The sequence below is a fragment of the Podarcis filfolensis genome (genome assembly GCF_964270895.1).
Source record: "Podarcis filfolensis genome assembly, chromosome: 1".
Lineage (NCBI taxonomy): Eukaryota > Metazoa > Chordata > Lepidosauria > Squamata > Lacertidae > Podarcis > Podarcis filfolensis.
In genome coordinates this window covers 499310-524106 of record NC_139604.1, presented here as the reverse complement: position 1 = coordinate 524106, position 24797 = coordinate 499310, and the positions used below count along the sequence as shown (strand labels likewise).

General features: G+C 45.6%; 1 protein-coding gene across 4 annotated transcripts in view; it reads right to left on the bottom strand.

Moving 5' to 3' along the window:
• The window catches only part of MAP2 (microtubule associated protein 2), a 314133-nt gene that overhangs the window by 96472 nt on the left and 192864 nt on the right, over positions 1–24797 (bottom strand). For all 4 annotated transcript variants that reach the window (XM_083625909.1, XM_083625907.1, XM_083625908.1 and 1 more), the window contains one exon: positions 8368–8653. In XM_083625909.1, the coding sequence (XP_083482035.1) occupies positions 8368–8629 (262 nt within the window). In that variant the 5' untranslated portion in view covers positions 8630–8653. The remainder of the gene's footprint in view (positions 1–8367; positions 8654–24797) is intronic.

Sequence of the window (24797 nt, the reverse complement as noted above, 5' to 3'; positions counted from 1 at the left end):
AAGCCGGAGAGGAGGGAAGCACACCCCTGCCCTCGCCCATCATGCGCAGTAGTTTGAGGTGCAGGGAGGGGCGGAAAAGGCTGGGGGTGACGAAACTTTTATGTTGGGGGAGGTACAAGAACAGACCACTCCCAGATTCTGCTAGCGATTGAGCCAGACATGAACTTATGACGCTCTTCACTGTAAATAGTTTGCACCAAAATAAAGCCTGTAAAAGACAGGTCGGAGTCCTGCCTGGTTACTCTCGAGCAACCACAACAGCATCTGACAATAGGCATCTTCAAATTTCTAAAGGGCTATTACATGCAGCATGGATGAAGATGTCTTCTCCCTGCTCCGGAGGCTAGGACTCGAAACAATGGCTTCAAGTTACAAGAAAGGAAATAGGGTGGCACTATTTGCACTAGCTGCAAGAAAGATAAGGGCAACCTTTCTGGATAGTGCTAGTGCTAAACCCTAGGGACTCTGACTAGAAGTAACTTTCCTAAATTGTAGACTTGTCCTGGTGTGGTGCATGTATTGTTTTTATTTATTTTTTATTTTTGTAGCTGCGTGGTTTGTGCTCATACTGTATTAGCTATAAACAATATATATATGTATTTCAAAACTAAAGAACTTTCTGACAGTAAGAGCTGTTTGACAGTGCAACAGACTCCCATGAGAGGTGGTGGACTCTCCTTCCTTGGAGGTTTTAAAGCAGAGATTAGGTGACCATCTGTCATGGATGATCTAGTTGAGATTTCTGCGCTGAAGGGGTTGGACTAGACGATCCTCAAGATCTATTCCAATTCTACAATTCTATGATTCATTCAGAACATGAGCTCCAGACCAAGCAAAAAAGTGATCTCAACCAGGATCTTGGGAAGGTTCTCTAGGTATAAAATTCTATGGCTCACGGATTTCATTTGAGACGCATTTTTTAAAGTGAACTCTCCTGATTAGCACTTTCTGAACAAATACATAGATCACAACACAGTCATATTTCATGTTTTGCACATCTCTGAATTTTGCAAAATGGTTATTGGCTCCAAAATGCATGTTTTATGTTAAAGGGTGATAAAATATTTTGGGATAAAATGCATATTGAAATGCCAATTTTGTGGGTAAACATGTCAAAAAATAAAGTAATTTTTTATGCATGTTTTTGTTGTTGTTTTTAAATGGAACTTGCAGATTGATGTTGAAATAACAGACTGGATTTTTCAATGCACATATGCATAGCGGACATGGACCAGAAGCAGATTGATCCATCTATCCCTAATATATTTCCCTAAGTGCTGGACTTGAATTCTTTTAGCCCAGAAACTGTGTTTAATTCTGCAAGGACTCTTGTCAGTTTCCTGGAGGCAAGGACAATGCACGGTACAAAGATGAGAAATGCTGCAATGCTGCAGTGAGAAAAGGATGAAACAGTGCCAGGATCAGCAGGAACTGCTCGACACACACACACACACACACACACACACACAGAGAGAGAGAGAGAGAGAGAGAGAGAGAGAGAGAAGAGGGAATGTGGATGGAAATGGACTGGAATGGGTGGAAATATGAACATTGATTTTCTGTCTAAAGTAATTCTAGTTACAAGATCCATGCTTCTGAACTGCAAAGAATACAGTATCCTCTTCAAATACCTTTGAGAAATAACACCAGGCTTTGGAAGAGGATTTCTCACTTTCCCCAGTGCCCAAACTAGGAAACGAGAATATATGTTTCAAAACTAGCAACACTCTTCAAATTCATTAAGAATCAATAGGAAGCTTCTCGTGGATTTGCAGCAATGCCTTGTTGAAAATGAGGAGGAACCAAGAGTGGAACAACCATCTCTGAATCACCTGCCTGCTGCAGAGTCAGCATATGTGGTCACAGGCAATCCTTCTGCCTGGCTGAGGAACATTTTCTCACTATTTCTGAACATCGCCTGCAGGAAGATTAAACAGTCTGCAAGGAAAGAAGTGTGGAGACAGGCACGTGGATATAAAAAGAGCATCCAATGTTTCTAGGGCTTAATTGCTACAATATTCCCCCAGACAAAAAGAGAATAAATGTTACAGGTTACTTACAAATAATAATCCCCCCACCTTCCACACAGTGCTACACTGGGGTAGGGTAGATCCAGCACCAGGAGTACTATATCCTGCCTTTAAGGGAATAAAAGGCCGCGTCCTATGGGGAATAACCCTCCCATTTCCTACAGCAATGCCGGGGAACCTCCAGCTTGTGGGCTTCCCATTTGGTCTGTGAGGTTGTTTTGGCCATCACTAGAATTGCCACCAGTCTATCTATTTGCCTACTTTTCATTTGTGTAAGAATGCCCCAAGTAAAATCACTCATCATGGCCAATGCAGAAGATTAAATCTCAGAAGATTTTAAAAGTGAGGTTAGGCTCAACAAATCTTGAGAGATGCTGAAAGAGCAAAGCAAGGGGAAGGTAGCAGTGCAAACAAAAAAAATGTCATTTGCAGCGATGGATTATGTGTTTGTTAGTGATTATAGAGAAGAGAAGACTCCCTGGAAAAGACCCTGATGTTGGGAAAGATGGAGGGCACAAGGAGAAGGGGACGACAGAGGACGAGATGGTTGGACAGTGTTCTCGAAGCTACCAACATGAGTTTGACCAAACTGTGGGAGGCAGTGGAAGACAGGAGTGCCTGGCGTGCTCTGGTCCAGGGGGTCACGAAGAGGCGGACATGACTAAACGACTAAACAACAACAACAATAGCTATTAGGTTATATCATTAACTCTGCGGTTAGCTGTGCCATTTTATGTCCATTGCACAATGTATCCCCCAAAAGCAACAACAAGAATGAATAGAAAGTAAACCTAAGTTACTTCATCTTATCAAATCAGAAGTTAGCCCAATCCGCAATTTGGGTAAGATGAAGTAATAAAATTTAAATGGATGATTCCTATGTTTTATTTTTTAATTAAATTCTAACAAAGTTTTTTTAAGTGATAGGGTGAGATATACATTACTATGAATAGTATTGGCATTTGCTATTGTTTCTTAAAGCACAAGACATGTTGTTGTCTAGTGATGTACTAACATAGAATTAAAAACATGCTCCTTGCCTTAAAAGAGAGACAGAAACAGAAAGGAGAGGCAAATGAAGGGGAACAGGTTATAAATACTCTGGAAGCACAGGGTAATAATGCTGAGAGAAAAGTAGCTGTGAAGAAGCAAAATGGTAAGAAATGGTTTGAAAACAGCAGTTGAGGGTATTTCCCAAAGATCAATGACTTAATCTCCCATGTTTTCAAAATCAGCTTATAAGGGAGGATTCCTTCCCTCCCCAGCACCTGAAGCAGGTAGATACAGAAGCAGGACTCACTTAATTCAGTAGGACACCCTCCCTCCCTCCCTCCCTCCCTCCCAAGTGTGCTTATGATCACAGCCTTAAAGTCTTGTTCAAGCCATGATCTCTAGAAAACAAGCATTAAAATGAGTTAAGAGGTAGATGTATTTCTGTATGTTTCGTTCTTGGTCAAATGAGTTTGTCATCCATAATGCTATAATTTTACAACTTCTTTATGCAACATATATACAAAAGCTGGTTCAGCCATCAGTGTTTTGCCCTTTTCCACAAGCTTATGGTAGGCTGTCTGACTATTTTAAATTTGTTTATACATTTATATGCTAATAGTCACCTTATTCTTTCACCTTATCAAAAAACAGTATTTGTAAAACTGCAGGAGGGATGGATATGTGGATGCACTGATGATGTCATAGACATCATGTCATGATGTCATAGCCAATAGGTAATATTCATGGCTGGCTTTTTGCTAGTTCAAGCAGAAAAATTTTGTTCAGAGCTTGCTCCATTTGAGCAAGTAGCATGTTTGCATCAAAGTGGATGAGGGTAGTTTTAAATCACTCCTGTTGCTCTTTATTAGCCTTCATTTTTAGACTCAGGGTGGAACTTCATTTCTAATGATAAATGAACAGGGGAGCATTTTTATTTTTATTTTCAGACTTCTATATAACTAGTTAATGTAATCATGGTTTTCCCCAAACCTACATTTACATTATTCTAACAAAGATATTTCCAGGGCTGTCAATTTATGAACTTAGGGCCTGGAGATTTAAAACTATCCAATTCTTGAGAAATTATGAATAGCTTTTTCATAAAGTACTGTCAACAGCTAGTAAATGGTGCTAAGATTATCCTCTTAGCATGCATAGTTGCATACACCACCAAGGGCAGTTGTTCATGTGAGAAAGATGAATTCCTACTGCTTAATGCACTGAGGCTGAAAAAAAATGTATTTGCCTGAAGAAAAATCCTAAAGAAATATTAAGTTACTTTCAGCAATAAACTTTTATGAATGCCAAATTATTCTTTTTATGCAATGATTATATTTTACATAAAGATAAATCTTGAAATGTTTGCACTTTTTGCAGGTAAAGCAGAATATGGGTAGGCTTAGGACTTCAGAAGAGTAAGTGTGCATGTGGTTACATCTACTGCCTGGATTCCAACCAAAAGCTCAAGTTGGCAGGTAATGCTAATGAGCTCCCCAAAGCAGATGCTCATCTGGTCAGTATGTCGCTTTCCAGCAAAGCACTGGCTGGGAGAAACTTGTAGTAATTCCCAATAAGCATAAACACTGGCTTGGATCCAAAGCTGCCCTCTAGCTAGCCGAAAGCCTCTTCCACTCATTGACAAGCCGTTTCTGATACAGTGGTACCTCAGGTTGCCGTTCCGGAGCCCCATTCGCAACCTGAACGGAAAACAACCCGTGTCTGCGCATGCACAGGTCGCAATTTGCTGCTTCTGCGGATGCACGTGATGTCATTTTGCGCGTCTGTGCATGCGCGAATGACAAAACCCAGAAGTAACCTTTTTCGGTACTTCTGGGTCACCGCAGGACGCAACCTGAAAACGCACAACCTGAAGCGGACGTAACAAGAGGTATGACTGTATAGCAGAAGAATGATGCATTAGAAAGATGGCCCCAGATCCACTGAAGTTCTTCCACTTGCTAAATTTCTGGCACTTCACACATCTTTTCAAGACTCTGGACTGCCTACTATAGCTTATATGTTAGCAACTGTACGTTTCTTATTCACCATGTTTCTCTTATGGTAATGCAACCTCCAACACATTGTAAAGGGACCCCTGACCATTAGGTCCGGTCGTGGCCGACTCTGGGGTTGCGGCGCTCATCTCGCTTTATTGGCCGAGGGAGCCGGCGTACAGCTTCCGGGTCATGTGGCCACCATGACTAAGCCGCTTCTGGAGAACCAGAGCAGCACACGGAAACGCCGTTTACCTTCCTGCCGGAGCGGTACCTATTTATCTACTTGCACTGCTAGGTTGGCAGGAGACGCATTGTGGTTCTTCACTGCAAAAGGTCTCCTAGTAGCATTTCATAGTACAACACTAATGCACTTCCTTCTGATGCTCACGATTCTTTGGATCCAGGTAACTTGACAATGCATATATAAATACTAGTTACGTAGCCCTTGTCTCCAGCAGTCCAGGAGACACTGATTCTTCATAGCTCACTCTTTCTGTTTGAAGACCCAAGCCTTAGCTACTCTGCCCACTCCTTACCTACCCACATTCCATGAGTCATATTCTTCCCTTCTCTCATCTAAAGCTCAGTTCATCAGTGAAGACAAAGCTCTTCATTGTGCATGAGAGACACTGCTTCAGAGAAGCTGTTATCTCTTGCGTTGATGATGCATAGAGTTTGTAGCTTAATTAAACAAATCTGACTAATATATTAGATCAAACAGGCGCATACAAACCCATTTCAGACCTATTCAGGTGGCTGGTTTAAGAATTGGTTTCTTCTGCGGCTGGATTGCTGTTTTATTATGGATATTGGTTTTATATATTTTAAGTCATCTTGCTCTGTTGTATTTTAACAAATTGTCAATATACGGCCCAGTGAACTATCACACTGAAGGGTGTGTTATAAATACATTAAATAATTATTATCAATAGTTTCATAATTTGTAATATACTTACAATGGATTTGCATTTGGGTTTATAAATTGTGGAACTTGACACTGCAGCAGACTAAGGGGCCTGCGTATAGCCTGCCTCATTCACTGAGGCTGAAGATGCACGCCTCAGTATAAAAAGAACAAACAAACAAACTGACGGTTCCAAAGACCAAAATCAAGACAACAAGTTTCTATCTTGGTCCAGATTGGTGCAATAAAACCTACACCAGCAGTTGGTACTTCCAAGAGGCTGGGGAAGAGACTTACCATCACTGCTCTCCCCAACATTTGCCTTTTAGTGCTGTCAGCCTCCTCTGGAGGAGAGATGGGGGAGACGGCTGCATGTGATCTACCCCAGGCACGTCCAACAGGTAGATCTTGATCACTGGACGTCTGTGGTAGATCACAGTAGCTCTTTCCTCCCCGAAAAAGCTTTGGCTCCCCCCAAAAAAAGCTCAACAACTTTGCCCTGAACCCCCAAAAACATTGCTTTCCTCCTCCCTCAAACTAGCTCAACAACTTTGACCTGAACCCCCCCAAAACAGGGGTAGATCACTGGCAGTTTTTAATTCTGTGAGTAGATCGCAGTCTCTTGGGAGTTGGCCACCCCTGATCTACCCCAACAAATCCCTGGCTGAACTGTATTTAAGCCAGACTCCTTGTAGTGAAGCAAGACCAATACCAGAAACTTTATTGATGATTAACTTTAATTTTTGCTTTATATTTATGTACTTGAGCCTAGATTATTGTTGGTGCTTTGCAATATTGAATTTATTCTGTGTTTGCTCAATTGTTGATTTTTGTTACTTTGAATTTATTGACAACTTCTGTATTTTAAAAAAATTGTGTTTCCAATGCTCTCTAGTTTGATGCTTTAAATGTTTTCTGTAAGCAACTTTGGGCAGGGGCGGAGGAAGGTGGGTGCAGACCGCCCCAGGTGTCACCACTGAGGGGGGTGACAAAATGCCGGCCGGCACTCACTGTGGGGCCTGCAGTGCGCCCAAGCCACATGTCTCTCCTGGGAGAGACATGGTGGCTTGGGTGTGCACAGGCTCCGCGCTGCCCAAATGGTCCTCCTGCTGCCTCCCCCCCAGCTGTAGGGTTGGCTGAGTGGGAGGAGGCAGGCAGACTCCAGAGGCCCCGCGGTGCGCCCGGTCCTCACCCTGCCCCTATGGGAGGCTTGCCCCACCCCTTGGTGCTCTGCCCTAGGTACCCAAGCGGCTTCCTCCACTGCTGACTTTGGGCACAGATTGTTGTGGGAAAGTGGTATATAAGTAAAATCAATCAATCAAACAAACAAATCTACACCATTGCCAGCATACCCAGTAGCAAGAAGGCTCTGGCCCAAATTATCTAACAACATTTGACAAAGGGTTAATACAATTCAGTACTGAATGCAGTGGAGCTGTAGTAACCTTTTAGCAGAGTAACTGATTACCCAAATGGCTTGATCTGACAAACTTCCTTATTCTGGAGCCCTCTCTCTGGAGTACTCTCTCAGTCAAGACTATCAGCAAAATCCAAGCTTTGTTTCTGAACTGCAACCACTTTCTAGACTTCAAGTAGGAAAACATGTGTTTGAATGGTTTCTCCCGCAACAACAACCCCAGATCTCTTTGCACATACAAAACTGATATCTGAAGCAGAAGGATAGTCTATGCATTGCAGAACTTTCCCTCTAACATTAATTTTTTTCTGAACTGGAAATGGCTTAATGGCTTGCAGGTCAGTATACGCATTAAGATTAAGCAGCTGGTCTGACTTTTCGTACAGCAAGTCACATGCTCATCTTCTAATATTTCATTTAACTCAGTTATATATTCAACAAAAATGGCAGTGGTGCCAGGAATCACATCCAATGTCGTGACTATAATGACCTCGGTTTTTAGAGTAAAATAGTGTAGTGAGCCAGAGAAGAAATCATTTATGACAGTGTCTGCCCTTGGTTTCACTCTTGAGACCTGATCCTGTGAAGTAGGACAACTATGGAACAGAGAAGCCTGCTTTATGCTGTGTCAGACAATTGTCCTGTCCAGCCTCACATTTCTGCTGTGTCTGGCAAAGCTGTCTAATGCCTTAGACCTTTTCCTGACCCATTATCTGAAAGGCTTTTTAATTAGAGGTGCCAAAGACACATAGTAGAGCACATCCAGGCAAAGGATGTGCTCTACCACCGAGCTGAGAGCCCTCTCTTTCTCTGTGTTGTATTCCCTCCCATTAACTTTAGGATTTGACCTTGGCCCAGGCTGCCCCAAAATGCCTTTCACAAGAGAAATCTGTTCCATTTCCAATGTGTGGGCTGCACCACCTGCTGCAGTCTGATCTAGTGTAGGGTGAATCGGATACCAATATCTGCAGCGCTCTCCCCTTGGAAAGCAAGTCTTTAAAGGACAAAGGAAAGGGGGTCTTTTACCTGCAGTTTCTTTCTCTCCTGTAGCTAGTTCTCCATTGATCCCATTCTCTTTGGTTCTGGAGTATGAGCTCTGTTGCCCACGTGAACCATATCCGCCATCTTCATCCTCTCTGTATGGAAATCCATTGGCACTTCTGACTAGTCCTTCGCCTGCGCCGCTTTGCTCCTTCATCTCAGGGGAGTGTGAGTGCGAAGAAGCCTCTGCTATCTGACTTGAAGTCCAGTGTGGTGCCTTAGCTTCGTCCTTCCTGTCGTCAGCCATGTTGCTCTATCTTTACAATTGTTCCTGTAACAAGAAATGAATAAAATATCACTATTATAGGGACATATCAGCACATGTGATGGGAGTGTCCAAAAACTGAAAGATTTTTGCAAAATGTATTTACAGAAATATCTTTCATTACAAGACAAACAGTTCCCAGGACTCCAGGACCTACGCTACTTAATTTGTATAATCATGCTAGGTTGCAAATTAGAAATAAAGAACTCATTACACAACTATTAACCACTGCAAGAACAACCATTGTCAGGACATGGAAATCATTACAATTATTGACTATGGATCAATGGCATAATGCAATATGTCAAACAACATTACTGGAAAAACTGACACAAAAATAAAAAGTAGCCAGAGGACAAAAGAAATGAGACAATTTTTATGCAATTTGTTGTGATTTTATTGATTATACAAATAAAGAGGCGTATGGCAGAATAGCACCCACAGTTTACAGCATAGTTTGGCGTGAATGAAGTATATATTTTAATTTCCTCTTTTCTCCCTTACTCCCTATAAATTCCTATTGTCAGGGAATCAGGAGCAGGAGCACTGGGGAGAGAGGATTGGGAGAGCGAAGGGGAAGAATCCGAGGGCAGCGTAGGGGAGTATGACAGTGGCCCGAGAGATTCCATGAGCTTCTCCAGCGAATCAGAAAATTCCCAGAAGGGGGCGCCGATGGTCAGGGCAAGGGGGGTCCCAGGGGGGACGCACCAGAAACAAAGAGCCAGAGGGGAACCCCAAAGCAGCAGTGGAGGATCGGGACCAGTTTCCCCACCAGAGCGTAGTGGGGGGGAAGAGTCACATGTGTCAGGGGCAGTGTCTCCTCCAGAGAGGGAGTCAGGGCTGACCACGCCTCCAACGGAGAGTGGGGGAACGGAAGGGAGGTCAGTTAGCCCCCCCGAAGGGGGAAGCAGTGACAGCAGCAGTGAAACGGTCAGGAGGAAAGCTGCTGGCTGGGCACGCGCGCCAAGTTCAAATGTGCAGGCACGCGGAACAGCAGGAGACCCGGATGGGGAACCAGCTCCTAAAGCCCGCCGGAGGGAGGGAGAAGGCTCAGGGGAATCAGCGGGAGAAGAGGCTAGAAAGGGCGGAACCCCGGCGGGCAGGCGGACCCAGAGGAGGAAGGAGCAGCGGAGAAGGTGGAGCAAGGCTAGAATCTTAAATTGGTGTCAAGGGGGAGGAGACTCAGACGGAGCATCAGCGGTCTGACAGTTGAGACGTAGAGCTGCGCGCTGCGGCTCTGGAAGTGAAACTGAACTTCAATAAAGACTTTTATACTTAACAACGAAGCAGCGTTGGTCCTTTGTGAGCTGGGACCTAGGGTAGCTCTGACAGTATGCTCCGTCCCTCATAAAAACCTCGCAGCGTGAGTTGGTGCAGCGAGGGGCAAGACTTGGTGTTTTGCGAGCTCACGAAGATAGGCAAAGATGACTACAGAGAGCCAGGTGAAAGAACTGCAAGAAGCAGTCACGACGCTTTACGCAGAAGTAGCAGCATCCAGGAAAAGAGAAGAAGAAGCAGTAGCGCTCTGCCGGGATCTGCAGGCCAGGTGGGACCGTTGGGGGAAAGAGGGGCTGCCAGGACCCAAACCGGAGGGAGTTGGCCTCGGGAAGAGGGGGGGCAGCCTAGTAGCCCACTTCGATGGGAACCTGGAGCAATACCCTAACTTCAGAGCTGACGTGGTTTACGCGCTCAATTTGCTTCGGAAGGACTTTAGAGATGAGGAAGAGAAAGTGGGCTTCATAATCACTCATTTGCATGGGGAAGCAAAAGCGTGGCTGCGGAATTTGTGGCGCGAAGAAGACCCCGCCCTCAAAGATTCCGATGCATTTATCAAAGCTATGGACGCTTGCTTTAAATCTACGGTAGATGTAGATGTTGCTCGGAGGGAAATGCATGGACTACAGCAAGGGAAAGCGACGGTGAGGCAATATCACTCACGCTTTTTTGCCTTACTGAACGTGCTGGGCTGGGAGAAGGACTCTATTGCTGTCAGAGACCTGTTCTGGGAGGGGCTAAGTGGAGAGGTGAAAGATGAGCTGGCAAGAGGGGAACGACCCCAAAGTACCCAAGAAGTTGCCCAAAGAGCGTTGGCGATTGGTGTGCGCCTGGAAGGACGCCCTTGGAGCAGGGAGGAAGGACGTAAGGCAAGCACCCCAGCCAGGACAACCCCTTTCTTTCCCAGAGAGGCGGGGCGGGCGCTGTCCATGCCTCCTTTGGGAAGGGGAGAAGAGCCGATGGAGATTGGTGGTGCCAGGGCTCAGACTGCCAGCAGAGCCCAAACACCGGGAGCAGTCAAGGCGAAGGCTCCTAGAGGGACCAGGAAGTGCTACATCTGCGACAGTGCTCAGCACATGGCCAAAGAGTGTCCCCAGAGGCTCCAGAAGCACACTGCAGCCTCAGCAACAGTAAAGGGAACAGGTCAGCAGCCGAAACAGCTGCAGGGGGAAGAAGAAGCCTGGTTGGAAACAGAGCCACTGGGGCCCAACCAGGCAAGTCAGTGAAGCAGTCCCCAGAGATTTTACAGCCCACAGACCCCCTCCCACCCAAACCAGTGGTGCAACTCACCGCATCGCTCCAGTTGCCCAATGGGCACACCATGCAAGTACCAATAACCATTGACTCTGGGAGCAACGCAGACTTTATAGGAGTGGACTTTATCAAGCAACATCGCATAGCACTCATGCCAGCCACGATGCCCCTAAACGTCGTCATGGTCGATGGCAGGAAGCTACTGGGAGGAGAGGTGGTACAGCAAACACCACCGATGGTGATGCAAATTGGAAACCACCGCGAAGTCATCAGCTTCAACGTCACCCACCTGTCAGACACGCCCATAGTGTTGGGTATGAGTTGGCTGGATAGGCACAGCCCGGCATTAGCATGGTACCAGCGGCAATTGACCTTCTGCTCCTCCTACTGCGCAGAACACTGCATCCAGACCCGCCAGGAGGAGGAGGGGCAAGAGGATGAACCGCAGTTACACCTAGGCATGGTGCAAGCGGTACCCAACAAGTACAAGGAGTTTTTGGAGGTCTTCTGCGAGAGGGAAGCGGATAACCTGCCTCCCCACAGGCCTTACGACTGCAAGATTCACCTCCTGCCGGGAGCGACGCTGCCGACTGGGAAACTGTATTCCATGTCTGAAGATGAACTGCAAGAACTCAGGGAGTTCATAGATCACAACTTGAAGCGGGGGTTCATCCAAGAATCTAAAGCAGTGGGGGGCAGTCCCGTGTTTTTCGTGAAGAAGAAGGACACACCCCAACGCAGGCTCATAGTTGATTATAGGATCATAAATTCCAAAACAAAGCCCGCAGCATTCCCCATGCCCAAGATCGACGACCTGCTCGCGACGGTGAGGAAGGGACGGATCTTCACCAAGTTGGATCTACGAGGGGCGTACAACCTTATACGCATGCGGGAGGGCGATGAGTGGAAGACAGCCATGTTTACACCTTTAGGCACCTATGAATATCGCGTAATGCCTTTTGGTCTGCAAAATGACTCCCATACCTTCCAAGCCTTAATGTATCACGTGTTAGCGGGACTCCTCTACAAGAAGTGCGTTTGCTTCCTGGACGACATCCTGGTCTTCTCGGAATCGCAGGAGGCTCACGAGAGGGACGTCAAGGAGGTCCTGCAGAGGCTACGGGAGCACAGACTTTACGCCAAATTAGAGAAGTGCCAGTTCGACATGACGGAGGTGGATTTCCTGGGCTACAAGCTGTCCGACAAGGGACTCGCCATGGACAGCACCAAGGTCCGCGCGGTGTTGGACTGGAAGAGCCCGCGCAATCGGAAGGAGGTCCAGAAGTTCGTCGGCTTCACCAACTTTTATCGCAAGTTCATCAAAGGGTTCGCGAAGGAGACGGCGGCCATCACGGACACCCTCAGCTCCAAGAAGAAGAAGTTCACCTGGACGGACCAGGCGGAGCAGTCCTTTCGGAGACTCAAGCGTCTCTTCGCGTCCGAAGAACAGCTGCTACATGTAAACCCCAGCAGACCAATGAGGGTTGAGACGGACGCCTCGGACAGAGCGGTGGGGGCCGTCCTGTTGCAGCAAGATCCGCAAGGGGAATGGAGGCCGTGCGCATTCTACTCCAGGAAACTCAGCAAGGCGGAACAGAACTACACCATCTGGGACAGGGAGTTGCTGGCCATTCATGCAGCTTTCAAGGCGTGGCGGCACTTCCTCGTCGGAGCCAGGCACACAGTGCAAGTCCGCACGGACCATAAGAACCTGGAGTACTGGCGCACAGCGCGGTTCCTGAACCAGAGACACATTCGCTGGGCAGAGTTCTTTGCGGATTTCGATTTCCGGATAGAATACATCCCAGGAGACAACAACGTCATGGCGGATGCACTATCCCGGAAGCCGCAGTATCTCGAGGAAGCGGCGCCAGTGGCGGCCAACCACATTTTCGCACCGAAAGCGTGGGCGTGCGCTTCAGCTGCCGTGGACCTGGACGCGGTGCGTCGAGCGCTGCAGACGGATTCGTTCGCACAATCCAAGATGGAGGAGGTGCGAAAAGGCACAGCGAAGGACGACGAGTTCCAGATACGAGACGGACTGCTCATCCGCAGAGGGGCTCTCTACGTGCCCGGAGACGACCTCCGCGCGAAAGTCTTGCAGCAGCTACACGACGCGCCCAGCGCTGGGCACTTCGGCAAGGACAAGACGGCGGAATTAGTAACCAGAGACTTTTGGTGGCCCAAGGTGAGGGGAGAAGTCGCGGATTACGTCTCCAGGTGTGACACCTGCCAAAGGGCCAAGCCAGTACACAGGAAGCCGGCGGGTCTACTAGAACCCCTACAGACGCCGCTCGAACCGTGGGAGAAAGTGGCCCTGGACTTTGTCACAGATCTGCCCAGCTTGCGAGGCAAAACAGCGGTGCTCGTGGTTGTAGACATGTTCACCAAGATGGCGCACTTTATTCCGTGCGCGAAGGTGGCCACAGCGGAACAGACCGCCAAGCTGTTCATAGACCACGTGTTCAAAGCTCACGGCTTGCCGCGGTCCATCCTGTCTGACTGGGGTCGCCAATTCGTCTCGAGCTTCTGGCAGAAGCTGCTGGGCATCCTGAACGTCAAGATCAACTTAGCGTCGGCACGACACCCGCAGACCAACGGACAAGCGGAGAGGGTCAACGCCATCATGCAGCAGTACCTGCGATGCTACGCCAATCAACAACCCTCGACCTGGGTGGACTACCTACCGCTGGCCGAGTTTGCCTACAACAACACGAAGCACGGGTCTACAGGAGTGACACCGTTCTTCGCCAATAATGGGTGGCATCCCAGAACTTTCCCGGGGTTAGAGACGAAGGGGGAGGGGGAGCCAAGGGGAGCAGAGCACTTAGCAGCAGAGTTACAGGAGGTCCACGAGCAACTCCGAAGGCAATTGGAACTGGCGAAACACGCCTACAAAATGCAGGCAGACAAGCACAGGAGGGTCGGGGAGGACATCCAGGTGGGGGACTGGGTCTGGTTAGCAGCCCACGCAGTGCCGGCCAGGACGCTAGCTAAGAGGAAGCTCAAGCACAAGCAGCTGGGACCTTACCAGGTCGCGGCGCAAATCAATCCAGTGGCCTTCCGGTTGACACTCCTGGAGGGCTCCAGAATGCACCCAGTCTTTCATAGGTCAGTGCTCACACCCTACAGGGAACCCCACAGGTTTCAGGCGACAGGGAACGCGCCAGACCCACTTAACGAATCTCCGAAGAGGGAGGGGTCACGGAGGGCGACGCCACTCAACGAGGTCACGGAGATTTTGGACTCGAGGTGGGGGGAAGAGGGGGTGGAATACCTCCTCGCCAGGGAAGGTACCCCAGCCAGTGCCAACAGGTGGGTACCGTGCTATGCCGTGGAGGAGCACTATCTTAAAGACGAGTTCCATGCACTCTTCCCACACAGACCTATGCCGGCAGACTATTTCGACGACTGGCTCTTCACACCCACACTGTCAGCCAGTACGTTCCAGGGTTTTTCATCAGCTGAAGAGACGACGCCGGACACTAGCTCCTCGGAGGGGTCTCTCTCGGGGTTTGCCACAGACCGCTCCTATTGGTGGGACACTCAACCGGAGGTGGGGTGGCGCAGGGAGCTGCTGCGGGGACCTTTGCAAGCAGTCTCACCAGAGGTACCCGGGGGAGGGGAGGACATGGATGTGTTGGGGGAGGATCCTGGATTCGAGCTCATCAGCAGAGAGATGGAAGCAGAGGAAATCGACGTCGACGAGCCCGTTGCGGTTGGGCCGGATCCAGTGGACCGGCTACACACCAGGGGGGAAGAATGGTATCCTGCACTCACACCCACAGGACTGGAGCACCCGGAACCCACACCCGAAGAGGGAGGGGGGAAGGGGGGGCTTCGAGGGGGGGATGGATGTCAGGGAATCAGGAGCAGGAGCACTGGGGAGAGAGGAATTGGAGAGCGAAGGGGAAGAATCCGAGGGCAGCGTAGGGGAGTATGACAGTGGCCCGAGAAATTCCATGAGCTTCTCCAGCGAATCAGAAGATTCCCAGAAGGGGGCGCCGATGGTCAGGGCAAGGGGGGTCCCAGGGGGGACGCACCAGAAACAAGGAGCCAGAGGGGAACCCCAAAGCAGCAGTGGAGGATCGGGACCAGTTTCCCCACCAGAGCGTAGTGGGGGGGAAGAGTCACATGTGTCAGGGGCAGTGTCTCCTCCAGAGAGGGAGTCAGGGCTGACCATGCCTCCATCGGAGAGTGGGGGAACGGAAGGGAGGTCAGTTAGCCCCCCCCGAAGGGGGAAGCAGTGACAGCAGCAGTGAAACGGTCAGGAGGAAAGCTGCTGGCTGGGCACGCGCGCCAAGTTCAAATGTGCAGGCGCGCGGAACAGCAGGAGACCCGGATGGGGAACCAGCTCCTGAAGCCCGCCGGAGGGAGGGAGAAGGCTCAGGGGAATCAGCGGGAGAAGAGGCTAGAAAGGGCGGAACCCCGGCGGGCAGGCGGACCCAGAGGAGGAAGGAGCAGCGGAGAAGGTGGAGCAAGGCTAGAATCTTAAATTGGTGTCAAGGGGGAGGAGACTCAGACGGAGCATCAGCGGTCTGACACTTGAGACGTAGAGCTGCGCGCTGCGGCTCTGGAAGTGAAACTGAACTTCAATAAAGACTTTTATACTTAACAACGAAGCAGCGTTGGTCCTTTGTGAGCTGGGACCTAGGGTAGCTCTGACACCTATGAATTAAAATTGTTATTGATTCGAAATACCTTTTACTAATGGTCAACAATCTAAGCATGTATCTTATAATACATCATTTCGTGTCTGCAATAATTATGTATACTTTAGCACAACTTGTTAATATACTCAGAAACATTTATCTGAACATAAACTGTTGTTTCATTTTAATTCTTGTTTTATGTAACTGTTCCATGTCATATGTCTAAATATAATAACTAATAATAAAAGAAAAGAAAAAAGAAAATGAATGGGAAATCTGTTAATATATGTATTTCCTCCTAATAATATGAATAAACTTCTTGCAAGATTATCTATAAATTGTCATGAAAGAAAAGCCACCATGGAAGCTTTGCTGTTGACTTCATTACAACAATGTAGCAAGGAAGCAAGGATTTTACCCAACATTCACTCATTAATTTACTTACTTACTTATTTAAAATGCATATCCTACTATTATTTTGAGTTCATGTACAGTTATCCCATTTTATCCCAACAAAAACCTTTGCCATAGGTTAAATTAGTAGACGGAGCTTTTTTGGTAGAGCAGTAATTTTAACCCAGGTCTTAACCCTCACCATCCAATCCCATATACTATCTGGCTTGCTACTGAGAAGTCCAGCATATTTAGAAATACAATAAATCCATTGATGTCAGCACACTAGCTATTTGACTTGGTGCTAGATGGAAGACAGGAGACAAAAGTTGGACTTAACTATTTAATTTAAAATTACAGCATGGATTAAAATTCACATATTAAAAACACCATGGAGCTTCAATCTTTTGGTTGTCAATTTTTAGGAAACGGATTTTTGGAGCAGCTTCCCATACCTTTAGATTCCAACCTTTGGATTCCCCACTGCTGCCAAAATGTCTACTCAGGAATGCCCACTCAAGCTTTGCCAGTGCAGAATATGGGAAGAGAGACAGAAGCTATATTCACAAACCAGTACCTACAAAGTTGCATTCACTGCTGTAATTTCCTATAGGCAAAATTTGTTGCTCACCTCAACACTACTGGGCTAGCTGGACCAATGGTCTGACTATGAACATTCACTGCAAAAACAATTGTAAGTAAAAATGTCATTCTTATAACAAGATGAACATACAAAATAGCTTTATATACACAAACCCATAGCTTAGTATCATACTGGTGGCTTTTCAAGGTCTCACGCACCAATTTCTCACCTGCTCCCTGAGATCATTTAAACTGGATATACTAATGACTGGAAAAGCCACTGTGTTATGACACCCAAACCATGCACTCTACCCACAGTCACAGACCTCCCTGTGTTACTGCTGTAAAGTCCAATGAATGTAGTTTTTTATTACCAATGCAACAAATCTTAACTCTTTTAATGCCCCTTACTATATGTTCAAAATCTTTTGTAAAGAAATGCTCACAAGCTGCAGAGATCCCTCTGTATAAGAAATGGAAGTCTTCTGTCTTTAAAATGACCCCTGTGTGGTGCATCTTACAGCAGGACCAAACATTGGCTCAATATGTTTAATAGAGGGTTACTGTGCAGAATGCAGATTAAATTCTCATGTTATTGGTAAGGTGCAGTACAGAATGCCAGAGAAATACCTGGAGTGAATCAAAACAACCTTCTCTGTGTTGTATGAGAAAATTGCAACCTGGAAAATTCTCCTAAATGCAGACTGGTAAGCAGAGAACACATGACAGGTCCAATAATTGCCACTTTTTTTCATTAGTAATTTTGGTAATCATTAAAGTAACTAATAATGTACTGAAAACATTTGCTCTTTTACTTAACTGTACAGATACTTAGCAGGCAAATAATTTTGCAATGGTGTTATTTTACGAAACAGCACAGTATCAGATACTTAAAAACAAACTAAAAACATGCACAATGACGGGTACAGTGGTACCTCGGGTTACAGATGCTTCAGGTTGCAGACTCCGCTAACCCAGAAATAGTACTTCGGGTTAAGAACTTTGCTTCAGGATGAGAACAGAAATCGTGCGGTGGCAGCGGGAGGCCCCATTAGCTAAAGTGGTACCTCAGGTTAAGAACAGTTTCAGGTTAAGAACGGACCTCCAGAATGAATTAAGTTCTTAACCCAAGGTACCACTGTACAACAGAGGAGACATCAATCTACAGGCTATGTTCTCAAATTCAAAAGATGTGCATGAAGGCAGCCTGCCCTTTCTGATAAAGCTATTCATTTTTCTGCTACAAAGCTATTTGAATTGATTTACTTTTATAGCTCCCTTCATGCATTACTTGTGTAAAGGGGCAACACGTAGCTTCATGACCAGAGGCAGAGCAATCATCAGGCAGCTCTTGGGATCCCACTGATCAGGGCCCACTGATGGAGATGCCATTCCCATCTATCCCAGTGTAGGCACACAAAGCAGCAGGAATAAAGGGTTGGGAAGACACTGTTTTCACTCATCTACAGTGCCCCAGACTGATGCTATGTTGGGGCATCATGGAAACATTACAATGGCAAGAGGCTTGAAGGCATCTGCAGCAGAGTATGCTCTGCTGCCTGCTGGCAATGAATAGAGGGGTCTGCTAGCATCGGGAAAGATCTGAGGGCATCACAGGGGACCCAGTGGAGGGCACTTTACTGAGGGTGCCCTCATGCCTTGAAACTCCAATATAAAGACTATATAAAATCAGACAAGCTAAATCCACTAATGTATTTTTGGTTCTGAGTAAGCTTGCATTTTGACTTCAAAAATTAGTCAATTTTGAGAATGTGTCGGGCGGGCAGTGTATCATTCATGAGGGGATCACATCTTGTGCGCTGACAGTAAAACCCAAGTAGGAAGGTGAGGGAGTTGAGGAAGGAGGACAAAAGGAGTGCTTGTGACCGCCTAGCCCAGGGGTCAGCAACCTTTTTCAGCCGTGGGCCAGTCCACTGTCCCTCAGACCATGTGGGGGGCCGGACTGTATTTTGGAAAAAAAAATCCTGTGCCCCACAAATAACCCAGAGATGCAGTATAAATGAAAGGCCACATTCTACTCATGTAAAAACATGCTACTCCCGGACCGTCCGCGGGCCAGATTGAGAAGGCGTTTGGGCCGCATCCGGCCCCTGGGCCTTAGTTTGCCTACCCCTGGCCTAGCCTGTAGGAAAAGAGAGGAATGTTACCATGGCAATTACATATCAAAGGCTGAGTCAGCAAGGTCGTGACTAAGGCAAGAGAGAACAGTGGTTATTTATGGGCTAACCAGGAATTTTTCTCTTTCCAGAAAGGTAACACCTACATTTTCTTATTTAAAACACAACTCTGGTAGAGTATGTTTTAGATGATGTGAACTGTTAATGTTTCACAATTCAAATTGGCTTAAACTGAAAGCTACCTTTTCACATTAGAAATATTGCCTAAGAGGCCTAGACAACCTGTAACTCTTTTGCTTTTGAGGATGACTGAAGTGTCATAATTTAAGATTTAAATCTTTCCAACCGAGAAATGTTGTTCTTTGCACAGTATGAACAAAATGAGGGGTTCTTTAAAATTGAACATTGTGATGATTTTGTCCTTATTTGCATTATAGCTGCTTAATTATGAATGCAGTTAGAATCCTACCCCACCCTTTGTATTATTGCACTTCTGTAGAGATAGGAAAAACAAGAGAAAACCTGTATTTAGTCAGAAGATTTACTACTTGCCAGGAGAAAGTTCCCATTATCCCAGCATTAAAGAAGTTCCTACAGAATGTGTCCACGTTTTCTTCTTCTTGCTTCTCCAGTGGACACTTTCTAATTTTTAAACTAAAGATCTGAAGAGGAACTAAAGGGTCATTCAGTCCCTCTTCCCACAGCCAGGGTAAAAGTGAGGAAAAAATGAAACCGAAGAGAATAAACTCTAAAGTCTAGCTTGCAGGTAGGCTAATTTACCTAGGTTACTGAAAGTATTTTTCTTTCTAGTCATGATGAAGTATATTTGGGGTTTGCATGTCCTTAGCCATCCACTGGAATTACAGAAATGCGTGTGTTCCAAGTCCTTGTCCTAGAGCCAAACAAAGGCTCTATACCCATTATATGTCTTCTCTAGGGTCTGCCTATTTCTCACTGAAGCTTTCTGGGAAGTTCTATACTCCAGTCATTTCTCCAGTCGGCGAGAATGAGAAGGGATGTCCATATATTAATACATGTGAAGTTTTTTCTTCTCCACTTTTAACTGAAGTCAGCTGCAACTAACTGGTGTTGATTAAAATACTTCCACAGAATAGAGAGAGTAACCCACCCACCCCCAAGTTAAAAAGACATTTAAGAACTAAATAAATCTCAGTTATCTGTGGGATTTTACTCACAGATCTGCTCCCATTCTGCCCTTTTCCAGGTCCAAAATGACCTGTTGATGATTGTGTGTCAACTGAATGAGCACAAAATGGTTGCCGTCCAGTGGCGTAGCGTGGGGGGTGCAGGGGGGGCCGGCCGCACCGGGCGCAACATCTGGGGGTTAGGGTTAGGGGGCGCAAATCCATGGGTTAGGGGGCGCAAATCCATGGGTTAGGGGGCGCAAATTACTTGCCTTGCCCCGGGTGCTGACAACCCACGCTACGCCACTGTTGCCGTCTTTGGTAGCATTTTAATATGTTATATCCATATTGTGTTTTGAAATTAGAGGGGACACTTTCAGAACATGAACATGTAATTTAGGTGCTACATTAGATATACGTGATGGAGCCCAATAAACTAACAAAGGGATGCCATCCTGTGCTTAATGGTAACTACACCTACTCCATTGATTTCTACTGCATATGGAATCAGAGGCTACAAGTGCATCATTGATGTGAAGGACACATCTTAGCAACGGATGTTCATCAGTACTGCATTGTCCACTGTTTATGTCAACACAGCATTTTGCCTTGTTTCTAAAATGGATTTCCTGAAATAGCAAAGAAGAAGAATTAGTTGAGGGTTATTGTTTCAAAAATTACACTGTTTGAGTTTATTGCATGCTTTGAAGAGGCCATGGGGTAGGCAGAGATGTGTGAGAGGAAGATGTCTACTGAACAGAGGAATAAGAAAGCTATACAAACTCCTCAACAAGACCGGATTTTGATGGTGTTATTTGTCTGAGAGCTGTGGAAACTTCAAGATTAGAGTTCTAGATGAAGTTGGTCTAGGACAGTGATGGCGAAAATTTTAGAAACCGAATGCCCAAACTGCAACCCAAAACCCACTTATCGCAAAGTGCCAACATGGCAATTTAACCTGAATACTGAGGTTTGTGTTTAGAAAAAACAACTCATACACGCTTGGAGCATGAGGAGCAGTTCACATGATGCGCTCAGCTGGCTCCACCTGACTCAGTCGAGGGGCGCAGAATGGAGTGGGAGCAGCTGGGCTGGGCAGAGGTGAGGGTGATGTCAGAAATATCCTCAGGAGCGCGTGGAGAGGAGAATGTATCAGTAGGGAAAAGAATGATATTGAATTATTTTCTCATTAACACAAAATATGACAAGTCTTTAACAGATGTCAGTGGAACTTCCTCCAAATGACCATGCCCGAGATTATGCCCCCAGATTCTTAGACTTCATAATAGAAAGCAGTATCTTTGTATATTTAGATAAAAAATGTTTGCTACAATTTACAATTTTTAAAAAAGTAATCTGAAGTTTTGATTTGTATTTTTTAATTTAAAAACTAACTGTTTAAAAAAGCAGCTAAACCTGCAATCCCATATATAATTAACACAGTGGTCTTTACTTCTGATAAATATTGATAGGACTGCACAGCAAAATAATCATAATATTATGACTTTTTCTAAAGATTAGACAAGAAGTACATGTCTCCTTAATGGGATTTCTTTCATTCCAATGAAATGGGCCCATTTGGCTATAAAGTGTAGGTTGCCTTTTATATGTTCCTTTGAATGTTGTCAGACACTTTTCCTCATTTTTACTATGTTCAGAACTTTTCTCTAGCCATTCTAAACTTGCTGGGTCTTGCTGTGTTTTTCCAATATATTGGCTGAACTGTTTTGGTAACAGCTAGTAAGTCCACTTGGATCCGTTTCTCTTCTCCTTGTACCAAGGGTCAACGGGGTCCTACTTCTCAGAACCAGACATTTTGTCAGGTCGCCAAGGGAATGTCTGTGCTGCCACTCTGATTTGCAGCAGTAGTAGCAGCAGCAGCGGCAGCTAGAAACTTAGAATTATTCCAAGTTTAAAAAAATATATTTCTAGTTGCAATAACAAACCATAGCAGCATAGGCATTCTCTTGGTCATCTTGCCCAGAGTGCCTGGATCTGAAAAAGGACCCCTTTGGCCTTTCTCAGAGCCCTGGGATCTAGTGTTGACACCACTCTAGTGATTTATTTAAAAAGTAAGGGGGCAGCAGGAGGAGTGCGGGTTCCAGTGTTTGGGGGGGGGGGGTTGGCCAGACCCCACCAAGGGCTCAAGGAAGGAATAAACAAAGTGTAATAAAAATGCTACTTCGAGCTCTATTTTCATCCCAAGTGGTTGCAGTGTTCTGTGGTGGACAATACCAGCACACAAATTTGGCTGCATGCAAGGTCTTGGTTAGATTGTATTTAATCTAGCTAGAGTAGAAAACCAGAGATAAGTTACATTGTATTTGGTTTCCACCAATTTTAAGTAGCTACATCACACATAAGCATATTTCCAGATGGTAATTGTTCTGGATATCAGTGAGCAAAACGTATGCCTTAAAATAACAGGTGCATAAATATTTGTCTTGCTAACTTGAAAGGTTATCTAAAATTATAGTGGCTCATTTCATTTTAATAAAATATGCACTGCACTTTTTATGCAGTTAGCACACTCATGGAAAATGCAATGTGTATGTATATATTGTATTTTATTCCTTTCCCCTCCCTTTCCACAAATGGCACAGTGAGGCCATGCTAGCAATTGACATATGCATCTCTAGCAAGTTGCTTCAATGCAGATCCAAAAAAGATTAATCTCTAAAGGTGAAAGGAGAGTTTAGTTTCTGGCACTGAAAAATTGCCCTTGGCTTCTGTGGAAGAAGGCTGTAGTTGGTACTCATTAACCTCTTTGCTCAGACTGCCAGGAAAAATAGCAGGGTGTCCTGTTAATGCCACACAAGGAACTAACACATCTGACCCATTTTAGAGAAGGAGAGCGATTTACATTTGATCAAGGAGAGCTTCAGCCGCATGGGAACTTGGGATCCACTTTGGGGAAGGGGGAAGTTAGTGATGAATCCCCATCAAGCCTGATGTAGTGATGTCACATGTAGTAATTTAGTTATTTATGTATTAAAATTATTTACATCCTGCTTTGGATGTGATGTGGCTTACAAGTAATATTAAACTACTTATTATTTTTTTTAGATGAACAATGTTAACCTATGAAATATTGTCAGGAACCTTCCTACAGAGCAGTTAGTGGAACATGGACTTTGGGGCAGGAGGAAGAAAGTCCAGGAGGAGTGGGCATTGAAGTGGCCTTTGGCTACATCCTGCTTTCTTCTGGAGTTCTTCCCACGGGACAGTTGCTAGGAGGTGGCCCTGAGTGGATTCTCCTTCTTCCTCATCTGTAGATTTTTTTGTTTTTGTTTTCCAGGATGGCAGAAGCCTTCCACATTTTCAGAATCATTGAGATCCTGGAACAGCTCACTTAATGCTGAAGAGTCCAAAGCTGTGACATAAATTAACATTAGTGTTATCAGGAATGAGTGGAAGTTCTTACAATGAGATTCGACAAGTCCAGCTCACCGCAATTCCTACACAGAGCTTGGAGCCTGTGAAATTTCTCTGCAACTCAAACAGTACTGTTTCTGTGCTTGACTCCAGTTAAAGTATCATGTTGTGTTAATATGACCTTCACAAAAGCTATTTAGGAGATTCAGGCCAGGTGAGCTTGGCCTGTTTAGCTTGAAATAATTGACTGCAGTAGCACCAAGAAAATGGTAAACATAAAATCTTAACTTGCTGCTCATTATAAGACTTCTTTCCCTGAGTTCTCTGGAATTAAGTAGGTACTTGCTGACCTAAGGAATATTTTCCCCCATCTGATCCAACTTATAAATTCAACTTTCATTAATTCCCCATGAAAGTACTTATATCAGAGAAGCTCAGGGCTCCTGACAGTTAGGTCCTGTCAGGTCGAAGGTCCCAAGCAGCTTCCTAACCAATTATTTATGCCCATGTCACTCAACTAGCATATGGGGTTCTACAGACTGTTACTTTGCTAAAGTTTAGGACAAACACACAAGAAGGGCTTCATCCACAGCAAAATGTGCTGTGGAAAAGCTACTCTTGCTTTGCTACACATATGTAAGACACCACAACAATGAAACGGCTAGGCATATAAACAGAAAGACGGGGCACTGGCGGAAATTATTTTTAGGGCACTGGAGGAAAAACAATTTTGCCCAGAGAAAAGCAAGATGAACAGAGCGGCAGACATTCTGTCTAAAAAGTAATTTAGAAGGCCCTTACATATGTATCCAGAAGCTCTAACTTGCATCCTTAATGGGATGTTGTATACTAATAACATATGTATCAAAATGGATGCTGCAGGGCACAGAATGAAGTCTTGTGCATTTCCTTATTCACTTAAGGAAAGCAGTCTGTCCCTTCAATGACCTCAGCTCTGACCCAAAGGGACTGTCTCTGTTTGAGAGATGATTCATGCCCTCTGCTAACTGAGTTGAATGAAAAGGCTGTATTCAGACTTCAAAACTCTTATCAGTCGGGTTTCCTTCAGATTCTCAGACTGACATGACTGGGTCAGTAACCATGCACTTGCTTTCATATTTTTTTAGGCAGCAAAGTCTTTTTGCCTTCTCAAGCAAGTCCCTGAAATTGGAATTTTCTTTTTAATGACTTGCTAATTATTGCTGCTAGACTTCTGCTGTAAAAACCGTTACCTCAACCTCTGAGTATAAAACGTTAATCATCATAAACTTGCATCCTAAATAAACAGTCGCATGGCAAAGAATGGCATATTGTTAAACCAGGCCCTCTAAACAAA